We start from the raw sequence: 24,426 nt of genomic DNA on the forward strand, positions 1-24,426 counted from the left end.
TTGGTGCTGAGTTCTATTCTCTAGTAAAGTAACTAATATTCATGGGAACCATATTCAATTGAATTCTTTATTTAAGAGGTATATAAGGTCCCCACCTATAATGCAAGACTGAACTAAGTTGACCAAATAAGCAACCCCAAAGTCACGGCTTTCATTAAGCATTATCTCCCCAGTATTTTACTGATTCTAGCTCAACAATCATTGAAGCTACAATCATATATTCATGTTCAACAGTATAATTAAAAAATATAAAAATTGTCATTGTTAGATGTAGATTACTGATAGCTGAAAGTTTTCACCGTTTCACGTAAAAATACCCCTCATTCATTTTTCCACTTTCCATATGTATTATTACAAAATACAAAGATTCCAGTCTAAGACAACATGGAGTAATTATTATTCACATTTTGATATGGGATGGATCCCATTTCTTGCGCAATTTGTCTCAGCACAGTCTTTTTAATCTTCCCAGTGGAACTCTTTGGAAGCTCCTCCCTAAACGCCACCGTTTTGGGGACCATATAAGTTGCCATGTTCTTCCTGCAATGCTCAATTATCTCCTCCTCTGTCACCACCAACCCCTCTTTCAAACTCACGAACGCGCACGGCGTCTGACCATAGTACTCGTCCGGCCTCGCCACCACCGCTGCCTCTTTCACCGCCGGGTGCATGTAAAGAACAGATTCCACCTCCACACTGCTCAGATTCTTGCCACCCGTGGTTATGACGTCGCTTAACCTATCCTTTATTTCCAAGTAACCGTCTTCATGGATCACACCAACATCGCCAGTGTAGAAATAACCGTTTTTCAAACGGTTTTTTGTTCTTTCGGGGTCCTTAAGGTATCCAAGCATCACGCAGCTTCCGCGGATAACTACCTCACCCAGCGTTACCCCGTCGTGCTTCACGCTCTCTCCCGCGCTTGTAACCACGTCCACTTCCGTCATTAGGCATGTTCTTACTCCCTGCCGCGCCTTCAACCTCGCCCTCTCCGCCGCCGGAAAACGGTTCCACTTTCTCTTCCACGCGCACGACACGACCACTCCTCCAGTCTCGGTCAGGCCGTACCCGTGGCTGACTATGAATCCTAAAGACTCCGTTCGCTGGATCACCGCCGGAGGAGGCGGCGCTCCGGCGGTGAGGATGTGGACGGGATTCTCCAACGGCTTGTTGTCGGGAGTGTTTGTTAGCATGTTAAGCAGCACCGGCGAGGCACACATGTGAGTCACGCGGTGGCTCGTGATGAGAGAAAACACGATCGGCGCGTCGAATTTGCGGACGCAGATGTTCGTCCCTCCAACGGCAGCGATCCCCCACGGGAAGCACCATCCGTTAACGTGGAACATCGCTAAGGTCCAGAGAAAGACCGCTTGTTTCGGAACCTCCCAATCCATCAACGAGTCAACGGTGATAACAAAGGTTCCTCTGTGGGAGTGAACTACTCCTTGGGGTGAAGACGACGTCGTTCCGGAGGTGTAGTTTAGTCTCAACGGGTCCCACTCGCTGTTAGGGTATAACCACTTGAAATTCGGATCTCCCTTGGAGATTAAGCCTTCATACGTGTCTTCGAAATGAACGGTGGATGATGGAGTTAGGTGCTCGACCGCATCGTCCTCTATAAGGATGAGGATCGGACGGCGGGGATTATTTTCGGGGAACAAAGAGAGAGCTTCGATGACGACATCACGTGAGGCTACGTCCACAAAGACGAGCTTGGACTCGGCGTGACGGAGGACAGCGGAGAGGGTTCTGGCGCGTAGGCGTGTGTTGATTATGTTGATGATTGCGCCGGCGAAGGGGACGGCGAAGTGGAGCTCGTAGGTGGCGGGTATGTTTGGTGCCACGACGGAAACGACGTCGCCGCGGTAGATTTTAAGGGAAGAGAGAGCAGAGGCCAGCTGGAGGCAGCGACGGCGAGTTTGAGACCAGGTGAAGGTAACGGCGTCATAGATAACGGAAGGTGTGTCGCCGTAAACAGTTGCTGCTCTGTCCAAGAAACCGAGTGGGGTGAGAGGTGAAGAGTTTGCAGCACTTGGCTTCAGTTCCTCCATTCTTTCTATCAGTTGTTTTTTTTTTTTTTGGTCGCAGTTAAGGAGCTGGAGTGAGCTGCAGTGAAGTTGCGTGATCACACGCGGAAGAATATGTCATGGAAGTACGGCTTGTCCCGAAAAAAAAAAAAGGTCGTGGAAGACTGGAAGTATGCCATTCCATTGGAGAAAGTTGAAATTAAAATATATTTTTAAAAAAATATTATTTTTACATTAAAATTAATATATAAATATACGAATTATTTAATTTATTTTATATTTTAATATATATTTTATGTTATAATTAATTTTAATATATATTTAATATAATTATATTTTTATTTTTTATTTTTTTAAATAATCAAATTATATTATCAAGTATAATTTTTTATAAAAAAAATATATACGCATAAAATATAAATGATATTATTAAATTAATTATTATATATTTATATATAAATATATATTAATTAATTAATTTTAATATATATATTAATTTTCTCAAATAACACTGCTCTCCAGAATTTATCATTAGTATATGTTTGTAATGTCTTTTTTCCTGTGTTGAGAATTTTTAAAAGAGGGAGATCTTGTGCTATCTTTTTCACAGATTTAACAGTTATTTATGTTCACAAATAATGCTAGAGGGTCAGCAATTATAAACATTCTAAAAATAATTACTACTGATGAACTTTCTTCTATCATTCTATTGAAATGGATTGCTAATTATAAAAAGGCTTTTCTAAAAGAACAGGTTGATATTCATATTACAACATCTTTAACTATTACTCAATGATGAAATAATGACTATTGTTTTTCATAAACCTGAAATGAGCAAACAACTTCACAGCGAAGACTATCTTTTAGGAGAATTAATATGATCTCCTCAGGTGCAAATAACTCACGATCAAAATGATCTTTCTGTAAATTTATATTATATATTAATATAAATAATTTTATACTAATAATTAATTTAATAATTAATTTTTTATTTGATTCTCATATTTGTTTTCTTGCCCAAGACGATGAATTCTGGTTTGGTGAAAATAAGATTTTTTTTTTTTAATTAAGCAGAGTAAAATGACGAGATTAGTGCTAGTACTTTTGCCAACTGGAATGACGAAGAAAACAATCTTTAAAAATTGTTTATGGATTTTAAATATTTTATGCGGCTGTCATGTATTACTTTGTCTTTATGGAGTGGGGCAAGAGCAAGACAAGACTGTGGAATTCTTATCTTATTCACCAATAGAAAAATATTTCTTGACTTAATTTAAACAAGGGTAATAAATTAATAATATGTAATGAGTTATAATTTAAATGATATAATTTTTTTATATTTATTTAAAAAATTATGGGTTTGAATTTTTCTATCTTTAGTTAAAAATAGAAAATAAATATAAACTAATAATCTATATCCTACACAAAATTATCTTCTTGTTCACTATTGTCATCATCAGCATGTTTTTTTGTTTTTATATCATTTTTTTATATTCTTATTTACTCTCTTTGTTTGTATATTTTTAAAAATTTTATAAACAATAAAAAAAATAGAACACAAAAAAAAAATAAATAAAAAGAAAAAAAACCAAAATTTTCACATAAAATATAGGAATAAAATAGAAATAACACTAAAATTTTATCACGATAAACATAAAATTTAAGTCTCTATGTCACATTGCAAGACAGATTATTGTTTATGACTTAGGAGTATTCAATTCAATTTTAACACAATTATTTAGATAAAATCCTCCATTTTAAAGTAAAATATAAAAAAATATAGAAAAAATTTATATTAATAACAGAATATGAAGAAAAAAAGAGAAACATGTTAGTAGGGAAAAAAAAGAAAAAATATGAAGAAAAAAATAAAAAAAAGATATATTAAGAAAAATTTTGATATTATTTTTAAGAAATTTTGGTGTTATTTTTATTTCTAATAATTTTTAATTAGTTCAGAAATCTTCTGTGTCATTGTTAAAAAATTTTAATGTCAAAATTAAAAAATTTTGTGTGTTGAGCTTAAACAATTTTAGTGTTATTTTTTTAATAAATTTTACATAATTTAAAATTTTTATCTTCCTCTTCTCATCATCCTCCTCATCATCTTATAAAAAATACTATCCTGCAGTGTAGGAGTGACAATGGGTAGAATTTGCCAACCCTAACTCACTCGCGAATTTTAAAAAATATACAATATTATTATATAACCTAACGAACATACAAATTAAAAATTTAATACAAATTAAACAACATAATTATTTCTCAAACAACACAATCGTCTTATAAACAATATAATCATTAAATATTTAATTCATATAAAAAAATTTTTAAATTAATAACACAAACATAAATAAAATATTATAATATTATGTTGTATTTATATATCACTAAAATAAAATTAATTTTTATATAAATAAAAATGTTAAATTATCTATTGATGATTTTGATTCAATAATAAAAATTTTTTACATTAAGGGAGAGGTATTAGATTTGTCAAATAGGGTTGATATTCAACCCACTTCGTACTCAACTTTGCTCGCAGTGAATTAATTGAGACCTAACTTATACTTACTCCCGTTGTGAATTAATTGAGACCCTATCCGCAATAGATTAGATTGGTAACGGATTAAATTAGCACCTTTTACTGCCATGATGATTATAAAATTAAACACTTAAAGTTGTTGGAAATTAATTTATGGCGGCCAATGAGTAATAGTTCAAATGGCATAGTCTCTCTCTCTCCATATTCAATTAAGAAGTTGTGGGTTCGAGTCTCATATCTTTAATAAAAAAAAAAAGAATTAATTTATGGCGAAGTAAAAATCTGAAATTAGCATAGCTAAAATAAACCAGTACATCATTTATTTTAAAGTAAGTATAAATTTTCGTGGGATGCATTTGATAATTAAGTATTTTTCACTTATATTTTAATTTAATTTATTTCGAAATATAAAGTGATATGGTCACCATTAATACAAATCATAACCGACCATCATCATAACTCGTCTTTGCCGTTATTGTTCGGCCCTTATGAATTATAACTCGGCAAAATTAATGACATTATAACTGACGTCTCAAACGGTATGAATAAAGTCGGTTACAAAACCAATTATCAAGAACGGTCAAATAATCATCTAGAATATAACGGACGATTAAATATCTATAAAAGAAGGTAAAGTATCTTTTCTCATTCACTCTGAATTAACACCATAACTGACTTAAGTATTGGAGTGCCTTTGCAGGTACACTCCACCCCTTTTGTATTACTCACACCTTCACATCTACAACGAGAAAGGAAAATTCGGACTCTGAGGAGTGGACGTCCAATCTTGCAGCATATAGCTTGGCTGACCTTGAGGAATTGAAGCCGACCTATTTCCCAGGCAAGATCAATTGGCGCCCACCGTGGGGCCGAGGAAATCATATTTTTCTTTTGGTCTCATCATTTTCATCTACATCCATGGCTGACGTACCGCCTCCATCACTGTCCGAACTCATGCGAATGGTAGCTGAGCTACAACAAGCTAATCAGCGGATGGCTGACGAGAACCAAATAATGGCTGCTCAAATTGCCGAACTAAATCATGCTCGGATTGAACACAATGATGCTCATCGCCAACAGGCGGAGGACGAGGAACATCAATCCCAACCGACCCATGTTTCAGAAACCGCTCAACATGAAGAGCAGCAGCACGAAGACAAGAAAGAAGAATCTGAGGACCTTGTAGGCCCTTTCACAGAAGAAGTAATGAATTTCGAACTGTCGAAGAGGTTCACTCTGCCGTTGACCCTCACGCCCTACGATGGACTCGGAGACCCAAGGAAGTTCATAAAGAAATTCCGATCAATAATGATCGTCAATAGTGCATCAGATACAGTTTTATGTCGTTGTTTTCCGAATTATTTAGACGGTCCTGCACTTGATTGGTTGTGTGCTTTGCCTGCAGGTTCCATTTCGCGCTTTTATCAGCTGGCGAAGTTATTCGAAGAACATTTCGCCGGATCTGCAATATACTTGCACGATTCCGATTACCTGAACACCATCAAGCAAGGAACAAACGAAAGCCTAAAGGACTATATGACTCGCTTTACCAAGGTCGCAATCAACATACCAGATCTCCATCCCGAGGTCCATCTACACGCAATTAAAAGCGGCCTCCGACCTGGGAAATTCCAGGAAACAATCGCAGTAGCAAAACCGAAGACTCTAGCAGAATTTCGAGAGAAAGCAAAAGGACAAATTGACATCGAGGAGCTCAGACAAGCTCGGAAATCTGACAAGTCACACTTCCGCGAAGAAGATAAGAGTTCAACCATTAAGAAAAGTTTTAAACTAACACCCAGATTTGATTCTTATACGCAGTTCAACACCAAGAGGGAGGACATAATTAAGGAGATCTTGAACTCCAAACTAATTAAGCCACCAAGAAAGGCCGGCACATACCAGGATGCAAAGCATGTGGACAAATCAAAGTACTGTACTTTCCACAAAAAACACGGCCACAACACTGATGATTGTGTGGTCGCCAAAGATCTCTTAGAACGACTAGCAAGACAAGGACACCTAGACAAATACATTAGTGGTCACATCCAAAAGCGCAGCCACAGTTCCACAACAAACGACCTCTCCGAACAAAATCGAGGAAAAGAGAAGGCAGCTTCAAGCCAATATGAAAGGCCACGAGGTATAATCAATTGTATTTCAGGAGGATACGCAAGTGGGGGATACTCAAACTCGGCAAGAAAAAGGTCGTTCCGAGCAATATGCTCGGTAGAAGGACCAAAGCAAGATGTAGCAATCAATAACCCACAACCAGAGGTCACTTTCACACAGGCCGACCTTAACTCCAACATAAAAAATCTGGATGACCCTGTGGTAATCACACTCCAGCTGGGAGACCTATTAGTGAAAAAAGTCCTCTTGGATCCTGGGAGCAGTGCCGACGTTCTGTTTTACTCCACATTTCAAAAGATGAGCTCAGCGACAACGTGCTACAGACCGCAGGAGGTGACTTGGTCGGCTTCTCAGGAGAACGAGTTCCAATACTCGGATCAGTGTGGTTACAGACCACACTGGGTGAGCAACCCTTTTCAAAAACTAATGATATTCAATATTTAGTAGTGGATTGTTCCAGCCCATATAACCTTATTCTTGGCCGACCTTTTTTGAATAAATTCGGCGCCATTGTATCTACAGTTCATCTCTGTGTGAAGTTTCCAGTGCAGGGCGATCAGGTCGCAACAATCCATGGAGACCATAAGGAGGCGCGACAGTGTTACAACATCAGTTTAAAATTCCAAAACCGTTCAACACAACAAGTCAACAATGTCGACCTCAACCAGAAGGAAGGCATACTGGCCGACCTCGACCCAAGAGCTGATTTCCTCGAGCGCCCGAAACCATCCGACGACTTACAAAAAGTATATTTCAACAATGACCCTAACAAATTCACATATGTAGGTACATCAATCAACACGGCTGAGTTACAGGCCATAACATCCTTCCTACAAGAAAACGCCGAGCTTTTTGCCTGAAAACCTGCTGACATGCCCGGCATTGACCCACAAGTCATCAGTCATAAACTAGCAATAAACTCCTCAGCCCAACCAATCCAACAGAGGAAACGAAAACTCGGCAAAGAAAAAAGGAAAGCATCACTGGAGGAAACACAAAAGCTCATCAACGCCGAATTTATCAAAGAGATCAGATTCACTACCTGGCTAGCCAATGTGGTAATGGTAAGGAAACAAAACGGTAAGTGGCGCATGTGCGTCGATTTCACTGATTTAAACAAAGCATGTCCAAAGGATTCCTACCCTCTACCGTCCATAGACTCTTTAGTAGACAACGCATCGGGCTACGCTACTTTAAGTTTTATGGACGCGTATTCAGGGTATAATCAAATACTCATGCACCCCTCCGACCAAGATAAAACGGCTTTCATCACTGATTTCGTCAATTATTGTTATAAAGTTATGCCATTTGGATTAAAGAACGCAGGTGCAACTTACCAACGTCTTATGGATAAAGTGTTCGTCAAACAAATCGGCAGGAATATCGAAGTTTATGTCGACGACATGGTCGCCAAGACAAAAACCGGAGATAACCACATCACAGACCTAACAGAAATATTCGGCCAAATCCGCAGATACAACATGCGCCTCAACCCCGAGAAATGTGCCTTCGCCGTCCAAGGGGGTAAGTTCTTAGGCTTCATGCTGACGTGCAGGGGAATAGAGGCAAACCCAGACAAATGCCAAGCAGTGCTAGACATGGCCAGCCCCAAAACAGTAAAAGAAGTTCAGCGCCTCACAGGACGCCTTGCCGCACTTTCCAGATTTGTTCCCTGTTTAGCTTCAACTTCTGTTCCTTTTTTCCAAACAATAAAAAAGAAAAGTAAATTCGAGTGGAACGACGATTGTGAGAGGGCCTTTTCAAAATTAAAAACAACACTCTCACAACCGCCGATTCTACAAAAACCCATACAAGGGGAGGATTTATTTCTATATTTATTGGTAACTGATTGGGCAATAAGCTCAGCCCTTGTTACAGAAAGAAGCAAAGTTCAGCATCCAGTGTACTTTGTTAGCAAAACTCTACAGCATGCCGAACTTAATTATCCAAGAATTGAAAAGCTCGCGTTGGCACTTATATTCTCGGCGTGACGTCTCCGACCTTATTTCCAGAGCCACGTTATCCATGTCAGAACAGATCACCCACTAAGACAAGTGCTATACAAACCAGAAGTTGCAGGACGACTAATTAAATGGGCAGTCGAACTGTCTGAATTCGACATCAGATACCAATCCAGAGGACCAATCAAGTCACAATTCCTGGCAGATTTCATTGCCGAACTTACCATACCATCTGAAGAAGATCATGCAAAACAATGGATTTTATTTGTCGACGGCTCCTCAAATCAAGAAGGCTGTGGTGCAGGAATTCGTCTTGAAGCCGACGACGGATTCATATTGGAACACTCAATACACTTAGCCTTCAAAGCAAGCAACAACCAATCCGAGTATGAAGCACTACTCGCCGGACTCAGACTTTGCTCAGATCTTCAAATATCGACGATCAAGGTATATTGTGACTCTTTGTTAGTCGTACAGCAGGTAAATAACCTCTTCCAGGTAAAAGATCCTCTACTCTCTAAATACCTGCTACTAGTAAAGAAACTTTCAAAGAAATTTATCAAATTTGAAATAGAACATATTCCTCGAGAACAAAACCAGAGAGCAGATCTCTTATCTAAGCTCGGCAGTACTCAGTCTACGCTAACCACACTACACCAGTTCACAATAACATCACCCACTGTTACTCTGATAAATGTATTAAGTGTTTCATAGGAAACAGATTGGGGGACGAACTTTATACACTATCTAGAAACAGGTGTTGTACCAGAAGGGGTCGAAAACAGTAAAAAATTTCGGCGGCAAGCATCCTTCTTCACAATCCTAAATGGAGAACTGTATCGACGAGGTTATACCCGGCCACTACTCAAATGTCTCAACAAATCCGAAGCAGAAATAGCTTTAGCCGAGGCACACGAGGGAATCTGCGGGACACACACAGGAGCTCGGAGCCTAGCATCAAAGGTCCTCCGGGCTGGATTTTTCTGGCCGACTTTAACACACGACAGCAAACAGAAAATCAGGACATGCAACAATTGCCAAAGACATGCACCCCTGATACACATACCTGCCGAACAGTTACATCACGCAGACATCAGTTGGCCATTCAACCAATGGGGTCTAGATATACTCGGGCCGTTCCCTACGGCACCGGGCCAGGTAAAATATCTTATTGTCGGAATTGATTATTTCTCCAAATGGGTGGAGGCCCAACCTTTAGCAAAAATAACATCACAACAAACAATCACATTTGTTTGGAAGAACATTATTTGCCGTTTCGGCATACCTCAGCATATTACAACTGACAATGGTCGCCAGTTTGCCGATCAAAAATTTCAAGCTTTTTTGCAGAATCTAAAAATAAAACAACACTTCGCCTCTGTGGAACATCCCCAAACGAACGGCCAAGCTGAAGCCGCAAACAAAGTCATCTTACATGCACTAAAGAAGAAACTAGACGAGGCCAAAGGACTCTGGGCCGAATTAATACCTAAAGTACTTTGGGAATACAACACCACCCCACAAACATCAACAAAGGAGACACCATTCAGATTGGTATATGGCTCAGAGGCCATGATACCCCTGGAGATCTCCCAGAACTCTATCCGAACTTACATCAACAATCAGGACGAGGCTCGGAAATCCGAGCTCGACGTGATCGAAGAAATAAGAGACATAGCCACATTGAGGCAACGCGCAGCGCAGCAAGCCATAGCTCGACAATACAACAAAGCGGTGAGAAACAGAAACTTCGTCACAGGAGATCTAGTTCTCCGCAAAACCGAAACTGTTCGGAAACCACCAACACATGGAAAGCTCGCAGCCAATTGGGATGGTCCATACCGAGTATCCCAAGCACTCGGCCAAGGAGCATACAAATTAGAAACACTAGATGGTAACCTCTTACCTAGTACATGGAATGTATCTTCCTTAAAGAAATTTTATAGTTAAAAAGACAGGGACAGGCTTGTACTCTTTTTCCTACTGCCAAGATTTTATCCCAAAAGGTTTTGCTTGGAGAGGTTTTAACGAGGCTAGCCTACCTGCACCTTTGTATGAAACAATTCCGAATATATAAGGGACGAACAAATGTCCTATCCTTTCTATCAAATCGATCTTATCAAACTATCAATCCAGCTCGGACAAATGCCAATTCTCGTCCAAGCTCCAAAGGCAATTATCAAATAATTCTAAAACGCCAATAAACTTGGAAATATATCCGAACAATGCAAACAGCTTTTTATAAAAAGCACCAAATTTTCAAACAAGTCAATTTTAAAAAGGCTAAAAAACAGGAGCCATACTATTATCCGCTTACAAAAAACAGTCAGATTACAATAACAAAAAACAAATTCACAAAGGTCTTTTCATAACAACCTAAACATTATCGGCCTCATCTTCCGCATCCCCATCATCCTCAATCAACTGACCATCTCGAACTATCTTCCCAGGATCCATGCCAGAAAGATCGGCATCCGGAACCAAAAACTTCACCTGCAACCTTGCCCTTTCAAAACCTTCAACAAACGAGTCCAAAATCTCATCCACCTTTTTCTTCTCCATATCCTTAAGCTGAGCAGTCACCTCAATCAACCGATTTTGCACGTTCACCAGATCGCTTTCCTTCTTCTTCAAATCCTCAACATCCTTAGCATAACTTTCCTTAGTCTCCCTCAGCAACTTCTCGGTCTCAGTCAAACGAGCTTGAAGCTCAGCAGCAAGATTCTTACACTTAATCAACTCTTCCTTCAAAACAGATACCTCACCTTTCTCAGCAGCCACTCCCTTATGTTTCAATTCCTGACTTCGACCCAGACTTGCAAGGCGCAACCCAACAACCTGGAGGGCAAAACAAACTCATAAGAAAACAAAAGGAAAAATAAGGAAAACATCAATAACTTGTTACCTGCATATATTGCCCAACAGCCACATCCCCGACCTCCTTGGCAAGAGTTACATCGGCCGATGATTGGCAATACTCATCCACAACAGCCATGTAAGGATATTCCTTTCCCCACACCGAAAACGCCTCACTTTCCTCAGAAATCTCGTGCAGCCTTTTTTGATTCCCCATAAAAGCCTGTAACTCTTCAAGAGGAACCCCAAACTCTTTCTCATCAGAATCATCTGATAATTCCACAAGCTCGGACTTCTTCCTTTTCTTCGCGATAACTTTCCTCCGCCCTTGACGAGGCTGCGAAACCTCGCCAGTACCAACAACCTTCTCAGCATTAGATGACGACACCTCCTTCTCCAAATTTTTATTCTTAAACCGCGTCCTTAGCGATGCAGCAGAAACGCCAGGATACTTCCCACCTGAAGAAAACATATCGTGTTAGAGTTTTTCAGCAAGAAACACAAACATCAACATAAACCCTAGAAACTCACCTAGATACTCTACAACAGCACCCTTATCCTCTTCCCACTTCAGCAACTCATACATCGATATCAAATTTTTTCGATCAATATTCTCCACCAAAAATTCTATCAGACACTCATTCCTCGGCGATATAACCTCCGGACCGAGTATATTTTGCGGCTCCGAGCACCAAAAGAGGGAAAATTTCCCAGCAAGATTTTCATCAATAAAAAACGGAAAATCCTCTTCTGAACTCTTAACTTTAAAATACATCTCCTTGAAGTCTTTAAAAGAAGATTTGTACAGTCTAAAAATCCCAAATCCCAGAGTGCTATTGAAATTTACCCAACCTCCTTTCCAAACACCTTTAGCTTGAAATAAGGAAAAGAACAAATCCACAGACGGCACTTCCTCCAGAAACTCCATCAAAACCTCAAAAGATCGAAGGAAAGCCCATCCATTTGGATGAAGCTGTGAGGGAGCACAGTTGAGCCGCTTAAGAACTTGACACTCAAACTCCGTAAACGGAAGCCTAACCCGCAACTCTTCAAGCACACAGCTATGCATGTAAAAGAACCCAAACCCCCACTCTCGGTGATAAACCCTATCATCCACATTACATGGTAACAACTCCACCTTGACTCCGGAACCTACCCTCACTATTTTATTCACATCCACCTCCCTCACCGCCGCTTCATCAGAAAAAAGTGAAACCCGTGATTTAACATCTTCCCCTACCCAATCATACGACCAATCCACCCTATCCTTCTTCTCTTTCCCAAACCCCATTAGATCGAAAAGCAGTAGAAGAAGAAAGGAAAAAACGAAAAACACAGGAGAAAGCACAGAAATGGATAAGAAACAGAAAAAGAGACTCATACCTCTCTTACTCATTCTTCAAAAGAAAGCAAGCATATAACCAACAGCCAACAAAACACCCAGGAAAATCTGAAGAGATTCGAAGAATTAAAGGAACAAAACGTTCCAAATAATCACCCCCCACTTCCAAAGCCACATCAAACAGTGAACCAAACATTGGGAAACCGCAAAAATTAAATGCAACCATTATTCCTTCTCTTTCATCAGGAAATAACGGACACGACTCCCCACGTACCCACATTTCAAACCACTGAATCATCTTTTAATGAAGTAAGTTGATCTGGGGGCTCATCCACTAACCTACACAAGCCGAGTTATAACTCATCAAAAAAATAAAGCTCAACCTGCTTCATTAAAATCCTCCTCAGGCTAAGCTTGGGGCTGTGATATGGTCACCATTAATACAAATCATAACCGACCATCATCATAACTCGTCTTTGCCGTTATTGTTCGGCCCTTATGAATTATAACTCGGCAAAATTAATGACATTATAACTGACGTCTCAAACGGTATGAATAAAGTCGGTTACAAAACCAATTATCAAGAACGGTCAAATAATCATCTAGAATATAACGGATAATTAAATATTTATAAAAGAAGGTAAAGTATCTTTTCTCATTCACTCTGAATTAACACCATAACTGACTTAAGCATTGGAGTGCCTTTGCAGGTACACTCCACCCCTTTTGTATTACTCACACCTTCACATCTACAACGAGAAAGGAAAATTCGGACTCTGAAGAGTGGACGTCCAATCTTGTAGCATATAGCTTGGCTGACCTTGAGGAATTGAAGCCGACCTATTTCCCAGGCAAGATCATAAAGATATCCTAACTAAAGTTAGTTTAAAAATACGTTACTGGTATATAATTAACGAATTACATAAAATAGTAAGATATACTAGTATATTTATAGAGGCTAAATCCAAAATACGGATACTATTTTATTGTGAAATATACAAGGTTGCCTTTGTTGATTGCTGATCGAGGAGATAGCTTTTCTTGAAATGATATTATCATTTGTTTGGTTCTTTTATTAGTCACATTAATTTTTGGCCCCCCTTTGATTAACGACCTAATTCTGAATTTCTGATCCTATGGGTGTGAAGTAAAAGGCTCAGGCGATAATGCTTTTTCTATTATAGCAGATTTCATGAACTTAAGAGGAGAACATAATTTGAATTAAAAAAATTATACACATTGCATTTGAACAATGATTTAAATATCATGGAAAGGATCAAGACAGCACCATTGAAGCTGTAAATGCTTACTATTCGGCCACATTGATGGGTCTGATATTTTATTGTTTAGGTGCATAATTGTAAAATTTTAGTGCAAAATTACAAAATTTTAGTGACTAAAGTCAAAGACCAGAATTACAGAATTCAACTATTCAAGTGCAGAATTAAGTGTATATTTGCATAGCTAGATTTTTTTTTTCCAATAGGTAAATGCGAATTAAGGAAAAAAATTTTTCGAATAAATGAGAAAAAAAATTAAAATACAGTTGTTTATCTGCAGTAAAACTTGGTTCTTTTTTCCAAATAGGCAAATATGACATAAGCTAATAATTTTTAATAATTTTAATACAAAATATTTTTTATTTATTTCTCCTAACATTCTTTAGAGTAATTTCTTCTATTTCTAATGCACTTATAAGTTATAAAATAAAAAAGTGCAATTATTAAAGTGTTTTTAAAATCATATAAAATATATTGAGAGTCACTTAGATAAAGATGTCAAAAATACATTTTTTTAAAGATATTTTTTTAAAAATTAAAATTTAACACATATAATCAATTAAACTATGCTATTTTTATTAAAATTAGAGCAGACAAATCAACTTAGCCAAAAAATTAATAAATTAAATTTTGAATCGGTATAAATTAATATTTTTTTATATAAAATGACTATAATATCCCTATTATAAAAAATAACTAAAATACTCCTATTATATATATATATATATATATATATATATATTAATTTTAAAATTTCTAAATCCTAATCCTATAATGATAGAGAAGAAAAGGGTTAGAATTTAGGATTTTCAAAATTAATATATATAATAAGAATATTTTAGTCATTTTCTACAATAGAGGTATTGTAGATATTTTTTATAAAAAATAATATTAATTTAAACCGATTTAAAATTTGATTTACCATTTTTCAGTCAAATTAATTTATCTGGCATAATTTTGACAAAAATAATACGATTTAATCGATTATATATATTAAATTTTAATGATTAAAAAACATCTTTAAAAAGAAATATTTTAAACGTCTTTATCGAAGTAGTTTTTAAGAGTGTTTAACGATATTGCCTAGTTGGAGAGAAGATTTTATTATCCATATGGCTTGTCATTAATTTAAAATTTATCCAGTTATTTAGTCTATCGTGTATATTCTAAATTCCTAACTACTATTATACTTCTACATATTTTGCAAAGAGTGCAATAATTGTAATTTAACACTTACTTATATTAAACAATATCTTAAATTTAGTCACCAAAAAAAAAACAATATCTTAAATTTAAGACTGATAAACAAATCGGACAAAAATTGGTGCTGACTTTTATTTTCTAGTAGTAAAAGTAACTAATATTCATAGGAACCATATTTAATTGAATTCTTTATTTAACAGATATATTATAAGGTCCCCAATCATTTATAACTGAACAAGTTGACCAAATAAGCAACACTATAGTTATGGATTTCACTGTGCATTATCTCCTCAGTACTTCACTGATTCTTACCTCAACAATCATTGAAGCTGCAATCATATTCAACAATGGTGTTACCACTACTACATCTCTCAACAGAGCCAGTTTTCCAGATGGTTTTGTTTTTGGGACTTCATCATCTGCTTATCAGGTATTGTGAAACTTTGATTTTTTTTTTTAATTTAATTTATATGCTGGTGCTGTATATCAATGTTTATGCATATTTTTATTTTCAGTATGAAGGTGCTGCAGATATAGGTGGCAGAACACCATCTATATGGGATACCTTCACTCATAATTATCCAGGTCTTTTTTATTCTGCTTTAAAATATTTGATAATATTTTACCCTTTTGTTTTTAATTTATGAAGAAGTTAAAAAGAAGAGTTTTTTATTGTTGGGTACGCTTAATTCTTCATATGAGTGCATAGATAGAAACTTTTAGATTCATAGAAAAGCAGTTTGAAAACAGAGTGAAATGAATGAAATCAAATATTTTATGATTATTTTGAGTTACAAGGTTGTATATAGAACTCTTAGTTCATAGATTCTTATTTCTTGTATTATACTCTGCATATGCATATGGCAGAAAAGATAGCTGATAGAAGTAATGGCGACATAGCCATTGATGAATATCATCGCTACAAGGTGCAGTACTTCAAATCACCTGAATCATTTGCTTGTATGTAACAATTCAAGAACAGAGAAATTAGGCATAATAATTTAGATTCTTCTGAAAAAAGAAAAACATTGCTAATGCAGGAAGATGTTGAGATCATGAAGGATTTAAACATGGATGCTTATAGATTCTCCATCTCTTGGTCCAGAATACTACCAAGTAAGAAACAGGACACTAGTTTACTCTTAAGTTTGCAAAATAATTGTAAGAGTTAATAGTCAAAATGGTTCGCGTCATTTTAGTACTCGAAAGATAAGACACTCTAAATTGGTCCTGTTGAGGTCTCTGATCTTTAGAAGACCAAATTAACTTACATGTGATATTTTTAGAGATCATTTAAACTATTAACTCTTAATTATAATGTTCATTAATTATTATTAAGTTAATTAAACGTTAGAACCTTTGGTTAATTGCAGAGGGAAAGCTCAGTGGAGGTGTAAACAAGGAAGGAATCAAGTATTACAATAACCTCATCAATGAGCTACTAGCTAAAGGTTCATCATATTGTATATGTGGCTAAAATCTTTGATTGTTTAATTCAATCTTTTCTTTTTCTGTTTCAATAATTTAGGCCTAAAATATGATACTAGTACCTTCCATTTGGAACTGAATGCAGATATTCAACCTTCTGTGACTATTTTACATTGGGACGTCCCTCAAGTTTTAGAAGATGAATATGGTGGCCTTTTAAGTCCTAAGATAGTGTAATTCAAATTTCTTACTTATATTTGTCAAAAGATTTGTCAGCATGCCTTTAACATTAATCTTTTCCTCTCTTTTTTTCCCTTTTATAGTGATGATTTTCGAGACTATGCCGAGGTTTGTTTTAAGGAATTTGGAGACAGAGTGAAGCATTGGATCACACTCAACGAGCCATGGTCTATCGGAAAATTCGCATACGCAAATGGAGCTTATGCACCTGGAAGATGTTCACCATGGCAAAACCTTAATTGCACTGGTGGTGATTCTGCCACTGAACCTTATATAGTGTCACATTATCAGTTACTAGTTCATGCAGCTGCTGTTAACATCTACAAGACTAAGTATCAGGTTTTGTTATGTTTATTTGTATTATGAAAATTGATCAACCTGAATTAAGACTAGTATTGAGACCAAAATCTTCATTTTCTTGTGTGTGTGTAGGAAACTCAAAAGGGTAAGATAGGGATAGCAATAAATTCTCACTGGATAATGCCACTCTATGATACAAAATTGGATCATCTTGCTGCACAAAGAGCCCTTGATTTCATGCTTGGATGGTATGTAGATATGCTTTAGGAACCTAAAAAATCATTTTGTGTAAATCAACAAGAGTATATAGCAATTGAGAAACTCTTGCGTTACAAGAACAAGTCATTATTCATTGCATGTGATGAGTGTTTTTTTGTGGTGACTAAGAAAATAGGTGTCCTACAAAAATGATTGTTGAGAAAACAAAAGCTGAAATACCGAGTTTTAGGCCTGGTTTAGTAAATATCTTAGGATAAAAATACAGATATAATGAAAAGATATTGAGAAGGAAATAAGTATAAAAATACATAAAGTATCTTTGTTTGAAGACAAAAAATTATTAATGATAGTAAAAATATGAATAAAAACACAACTTTTCTTTCTTGTTTTTGTCTCACTATCTACATTTCTGTCCTGAGTCACTTACCAAACACGCCCTCTAGAAATAGAACCTGAATTCTCCCTAGAATCTTGGTATGCCTCTACCACTACATGTTTACATCAAAACTATAGTTAGTAGCTTTTTTTGTGATTTTAATTCATTGTAAGAAGAAAGCTGAATCAAACTAAGAATGAGAGTGCAGGTTTATGGATCCATTGACAAGAGGAGATTATCCAGTTATCATGAAGTCTCTGGTGGGAAGTAGATTACCAAAATTCTCTTCACATGAATCAAGGCTTGTAAGAGGATCCTTTGATTTCATTGGTTTGAATTACTACACTGCCAAATATGCTACTGATGCTCCACAATTAAGTGATGCAAGGCCTAGTTTCCTCACTGATTCTCTTGTTATTCTTTCATCAGTTTCATGTAACACCAATTCTTCTGACAACTTTTAATATAACATTTATGTCATCATATCTTAATATAATGATATAATTGAAATTGTGACAGCTGAGCCTAATGGAGTGCAGTTGAGTGCAAGGGTAATGTATACTTTTATTTGCATTTCAATCTTAATTTCAATTGTCTTTATGATCTGAGGATGAAAAGGTAATTGTGTATCATGGCAGGGTGCTTATCCAGAAGGACTTAGAGAACTTTTGCTCTATATTAAAGAAAATTACAATAACCCTTTAATCTACATCACTGAAAATGGTAATATATATAGTTAGTTATATACACCACACCAACTATTGATCTTATAAAAAATCAGTAACAAAATGTATTCTGATTTAGTTACATTTAATTTATATAGGTACAGAAGAATCCAATGATCCTTTACTATCACTTGAAAAAGCCCTTAATGACACAAGCAGAATTGATTTCTTCTATAGTCATCTTTACTATATTCAAACTGCAATCAAGTAAGTGCAATCATGTAATTAGAATTAATGTGTCTTATGATAGTTAACTTAGTTGGGTTTAAATTTAGGTAATCATTCACATGTAATTATTTTTATGTAAAGAAGATAATTGAAATCATTAGATGATTTAACATGTTTGACTAAATTGTTATTTAATCGTTCTCAACTATTATCTTTATATGCAGATAACTGCAAGTGAGTTTTCTTCTTAAATATATTGTTTTACATAACTTCCTAATAAAATCATTTACCTTATTTGTCTATATATTTTATTTGTGTCTAAAAATTAACTAAAATATTATTTTCGGAAAATATTTTTTAATATTGATCAGTGAAGGTGCAAACATAAAAGGATATTTTGCATGGTCATTAATGGACAACTTTGAATGGAATTACGGCTACAGTCAGAGGTATGGAATTGTGTTTGTAGATTTCAAGAATGGCCAGAAAAGATATCCAAAGTTGTCTGCAACTTGGTTTAAGAATTTCCTACAATGCAGAGTACATGGATACGATGATTCCCGCTAAGAACATGAAATTCATGAACCATTATTTGTTGAATTTCATAAGTTTAAATGCTATTAGAAGCATTGCTCAATTGTGAATTTTTTTTTTCATGCTTAGAAGTCTCGAGTTCGAATCTGACTCAGTTTGTTATGATAAGTAGTGCTTTAATTTGTTTGTTGAGTTTTAATTTGATTTACAAGTTATATATTTTTTTTAAAAAAAATAGAGCAATATTTACCCTTAAAAAGGATTGGAAACATTTCAAGTGCACCGGAGAGTATCGGTGCACCAATTATTTTAATCATTGATTTCAATTAATATATATTATATATATTTTTTATAATTCAGATCAACGGTTAAAACAACTGGAGCACCGGTACTTCCGGTGCACTTAAAATGTTTCCAAAAGGATTACACCAGAAAAATACATCAAATCATATACTTTAAAAATCTTCTTGGTATAATAATGAATGATGCCATGTCAACAAGTTATAGTTCAAATAAGATAATTTCTCTATTTTTACCTAAAGATTTCGGGTTCAAGTCTCACTTCTAATTTAAAAAAAAATGATGGATGATGCCATGATGTGTTGTATTGAATTTTGAGCATGATGCACAACTAAAGGATCTTATTAATGAGGGGTAAAATTTTGAACATTCATAATAAATTCTCATATAATTCAAGTTCAAATTGTACTATTATATTACCTTATTACATGCATGATATATCAACGTCAGTTTATTTAATGCATTTAAGATATTTTTCAGAATAATATGGATTCAGGTTAAAATTAAATGGTTCATCAACCATTTACTAAATATTCAGCCACCACAAGAAAAATTGGTGTTTTCTCACTTAGATCATCCCTACTCTAAATGTAATATTGTTTTCTTGTGAAGTTTTTTTCTTCTTCTTTGCAAATGTTTATCAATCTTTTTTCTTTGGTTATAACCAACGCCAAATACAGCTATTAATTTCTTTTACTATGTGTCATCAACTTACAAGCAAATGACAGGTTGTTAAATTCATTCTATCATTTTTTCTATTATTAGATAAAATGTAATATTAACTAAAATAAATTTTATATTCTATTATGTAATAAACTAATCATAACAAAGTAGATGCTAAAACTGCTAATAAACCTTTATGAGAATGCTAGACGAAAAGTAAAATGAGATTTTTAAACAAGAGAACTCAAGTTTGAGTTAGAAGAAAGGCTAAGCCAAAAGTTCAAGGTGATAAGGAGATTACTATTTGAAAATTTTAATGAACAATAAGATTTAGGAAAAGTATATGAACCAACTCTAAATCAACCAAAAATGGAATAACTTAATTAATTATAAATATAGTAATTAATTTTATTTATTTATGATTTAAAATATTAGTTATTAAATGTTTCACTACATTCAAATTAGGAGGAGATACATTCAGTATCATTGCAACGTGAATCACGAAAACTAATTTAATTAGCTTCCGTCTCTTCACCCTCCTTCTCTCTTCAAATGCCTAAAACATGATAAATTAAAAAACTGATTCAGAACCATCCAATTTACAAAGAAAATAAACATTATAATGCGTAGCATAAGCACCATCTACCTAGAAGTTTTGGATTTATCCAGAGGCATTTGACTGGTTTTTTGCTGGAACTAGGGGTGGAAACAGCCAGGCCAGACCAGGCTTTGCTCTTAACAGGCCTGGCCTGGCCTGTCATGTAGTTGATTGGCCTGAACCTGACCTGCAGTCTGCTATAGGCTTTTTTCAAAGTACTAAGGCTGACCTGTTATTCAGCCTGCTGGCCTGGCCTAAAGCCTGTTAAAAGGCCTGCTAATTTTTTTTTACAAAAATAAAAATATTATTTTAAAAAATATTTTTTAATAAACATATTTATATATAAAATGTCATATTTAATATTTATAAGAATTTTTAAATTTTAAACTATTAAAAATATACAAAATTATTTATAATTAAATATAAATTTAAAATATCTCATTATTTTGTTAATAATAAAAAAATTATTTATATATATATATATAATTATATATTAAAAGGCCCAGACAGACTTGACAGGCCAGGCCAAGTTAATTAGTGAGTCTGGGCCTGGCTTATTAATATAATAAAACTTTTATAATAGCCTAAGGCTGTGCCTATTTTATAACAGGCCAAGTTGCAGGTTCCTAGTAGGTCGCCTGACCTTTTTCCACCCTTAGTTGAAACCATCTTGGTTACCTAGCATTGTTGTAATATTTATTAATTTAAAAATAAAAATGTAGGCCTATTAGCTCAGTTGGTTAGAGCGTCGTGCTAATAACGCGAAGGTCGCAGGTTCGAGACCTGCATGGGCCACTAAAAGAAATATTTTAGTCATAAAAAAAAAATACAAAGGATTTCTTTAAAAAAATATATTTTAGTATTTTTTCATTTAAAATTACTCGTACTTAAGAATTACAAAGAAAAGAAAATTACTATGCACCATAGTTAAGATTAAGAATAAGAACTTAAAAATTATTAAAATATTTATAACGTAACTAAAATTATTGAACAAAGTTATGTATAATATTAAAGATCAGAAGATAACATATTTGTGGATGAAAAAAACCAGGGAAAAGGACATATGGGTGGATGTGTAGGGTAATGTCAATTGTGTGAACTACCATATGAACATCCCAAAATGTCAACAAAAGTTTATTTTTATTTTCCCCTTCGTGATTCGGATACACACCACACGTTTATCACACTTTTTAACGAGTAATGCTTCATCACTAATAAAATATAGAGTAATTTTATATATATACTAAAATCAACTACTAAAATTAGTCATCAGTATAAAATATATGTTGGAATTAAATACATATTAAAAATAAATTAAACCATACATATATTTATATAAAAATACATTAATAACTGATTTTAGTGTATAAATATTATTATTATTATTATTATTATTATTATTATTATTATTATTATTATACTGATACTTAACTAATATACACTTTAAATTTTAAATTCTAAATTTTTAACTTTAAATTTTAATTTTTTATTATAAAAAATATTAACTAAGTATTGATTAATATTAATAAAAATTTTAATTTTTAACATTTCTTATTTTTAATTACTTTCTTTTATTCTTTTCTCTGTTTTGAAGAAACTCATAAAACATTTTGGATTTAGCTAATATGAATTAGAGCATATGTTAATGTCTATTATTAGTACATTTTTTTAATAAACATAAAATAGATATATTAAACATTTAAATTTTATAATTTTTTAATTTATAATTTTAACATATCATCTAAAAAATACATGTTAATCAAATTTTATTTTTTATAACTTTTTAAAATTTTGCATTTTATACTTTTTTAATTTTGGTTTTTATTACTTTTTTTTTCTTATTTTGGTCTTTATAAAATTTAGAGAAAGCATCTAAATTAATTTTCAAAACATTTTATATTAGATATTTTATATTCTAATAATTTTTTATTCTCTAAAAATCATTGGAACTTACTCTGGTAAGATAGATTAGTATCTTTGTTATTTTAAAAATGACTAATTTATTCTATAATGGTATTATTTTTTAATTATCTTAGAATAAAATTTGTTAAAAACATATTTGTTAAAGACAAAAAAAAAATTTAATTGAAAGCAACAGAATGACAAATTTGTCTGATAAGAATAAATTTGGAGGATTTTTGAATAATAAAAAATTGTTGAAACCAAAATATTTGATTTAAAATTCATTGAGAATTAATTTAAGTATTTATTTTAAAACTTAAAAAATTTTATTGTAATCTTTGTCATTAATTTGTTTCGTTAAGTATTGACGTTACAAGTTAATATTTTATTACATCAACATTTCAGCTTGTCATGTATGTCAGCATCTAATCTCCTACATAAATAGTTAATAAAATAAATTAATAACAGAGACTAAAATATAAATTTTTTAAATTTTATAAAAATCAAAATATTAAAAAATAAATTTCTAACAACCAACTAAAAACAATAAGTATCTTAAAAAGAACTCATTTAATTCAGAAATTAAAATGATAAATCTCAAGGGTATGGTACATACTTATTAATTATTACCCTTATGTCATGTCCTTTTCCCAACTGCCTTTTTGTCTCTTGTCCTTTTTTTTCAGTAATTTACTAATTTTACATGTCTACTAATAAGGGGTTCAAGATTATTAGCTCCATCCTTAGATCTTAAAAAGTGATATAGTAAATAAATAAATAAATAAATAAATAAAAGCTAACTCGGAAAAAAAAAATCAGTTTTGTTTTATTTGGTTACCCCAACCCAACGAACTGATATAAATTTCTAATGTCTAAAACACGTTGTAGATAATTCTATATGATAATTTGTAACTTTTATTAATATATACTATAGGAAAATTTTCAAGTATATGGTACACTGATATTTCAGTAATTTTTAACCGTTGATCTTAATTATAAAAAATATATATAATATATATAATTAAGATCAACAGTTAAAAATTACTGATACACCAGTATGACGATACACTTAAAAATCTTACTAATTTATAACATGATAACTCCAAGATACAAATACGTACGCTCAATATTTTGTAACTTTTGTCCTTTGTTAATTTTTCTTCGTCTTTTTTTTTATGTAGTAGAAACTATATATGTTGTATGTAGTTGATGTTTGGTTAAGAGGGTTGTCAAAATAACAAATCTCTTTATTAATGAAATAAGTTTAATTTCACCAATAATTTATATTTTATAATTACAGAAAGCTTGAGAACATGTGAAAATAAGTTGAGAGTTCAAACTAAAGTGAAAATTCAGGTGCAGTCGACTATCAACTTCATGTGAAGTCGACTGCACCTGAGTTTCCACCTAAAACTAATTTATTTGCATACTATGCATGACGATGACACATATGCTCCCAATACGGATCCTTGTTTGTTAGGTTGCCTCCCAATTAAAGTCATAGATAGGAAATGGACCCTCCAAGCACGATATTTGAAAAGGAAAAAGTTGTTTACATATTTTATTGCAGACATAATAGCCGATTTACGTTAAGAAAAAGTTTGTAGGAACAAGTAATTTTTTTAA

General features: G+C 33.9%; 3 protein-coding genes and 1 non-coding gene across 5 annotated transcripts in view; 2 read left to right on the top strand and 2 right to left on the bottom strand.

The window, feature by feature from the left end:
- Positions 1-301: 301 nt before the first annotated feature.
- Positions 302-2,211, bottom strand: LOC107644617 (2-methylpropanoate--CoA ligase CCL4). Its single transcript, XM_016348509.3, has one exon. The coding sequence runs from the start codon at positions 2,049-2,051 to the stop codon at positions 375-377; it is 1,677 nt and encodes a 558-aa protein (XP_016203995.2). The 5' UTR covers positions 2,052-2,211; the 3' UTR covers positions 302-374.
- An 8,702-nt stretch (positions 2,212-10,913) lies between these two features.
- LOC110262645 (uncharacterized) lies at positions 10,914-13,016 on the bottom strand. Its single transcript, XM_088486447.1, has 3 exons — positions 12,054-13,016; positions 11,572-11,981; positions 10,914-11,504 (listed from the first exon to the last, which is right to left on the bottom strand). Exons 1-3 carry the CDS (start codon positions 12,916-12,918, stop codon positions 11,043-11,045), a joined length of 1,737 nt encoding a protein of 578 aa, XP_088342573.1. The 5' UTR covers positions 12,919-13,016; the 3' UTR covers positions 10,914-11,042.
- Positions 13,017-15,549: 2,533 nt separating this feature from the next.
- LOC107644621 (cyanogenic beta-glucosidase) overlaps positions 15,550-24,426 on the top strand; it is a 72,490-nt gene continuing 63,613 nt past the window's right edge. The window contains exons 1-13 of one of the 2 annotated variants that reach the window (XR_015883190.1): positions 15,550-15,777; positions 15,863-15,932; positions 16,215-16,273; positions 16,388-16,463; positions 16,721-16,798; positions 16,921-17,008; positions 17,099-17,354; positions 17,448-17,563; positions 18,119-18,345; positions 18,430-18,461; positions 18,549-18,633; positions 18,734-18,842; positions 19,175-19,460. Coding sequence is in view for 1 of the 2 variants with exons in the window: in XM_016348516.3 (XP_016204002.1) it covers positions 15,613-15,777; positions 15,863-15,932; positions 16,215-16,273; positions 16,388-16,463; positions 16,721-16,798; positions 16,921-17,008; positions 17,099-17,354; positions 17,448-17,563; positions 18,119-18,345; positions 18,430-18,461; positions 18,549-18,633; positions 18,734-18,842; positions 19,175-19,370 (1,557 nt within the window). In the remaining variant the exon portion in view is untranslated. Of the gene's footprint in view, positions 15,778-15,862; positions 15,933-16,214; positions 16,274-16,387; positions 16,464-16,720; positions 16,799-16,920; positions 17,009-17,098; positions 17,355-17,447; positions 17,564-18,118; positions 18,346-18,429; positions 18,462-18,548; positions 18,634-18,733; positions 18,843-19,174; positions 19,537-24,426 lie in introns of those variants that run through there. The other variant, XM_016348516.3, reaches the window with a different exon arrangement.
- Positions 21,620-21,693, top strand: TRNAI-AAU (transfer RNA isoleucine (anticodon AAU)). The gene has a single exon. It is a non-coding gene; the product is annotated as a tRNA-Ile (tRNA).

Source organism: Arachis ipaensis, chromosome B5 (assembly GCF_059453495.1).
Source record: "Arachis ipaensis isolate K30076 ecotype BB chromosome B5, ASM5945349v1, whole genome shotgun sequence".
NCBI lineage: Eukaryota > Viridiplantae > Streptophyta > Magnoliopsida > Fabales > Fabaceae > Arachis > Arachis ipaensis.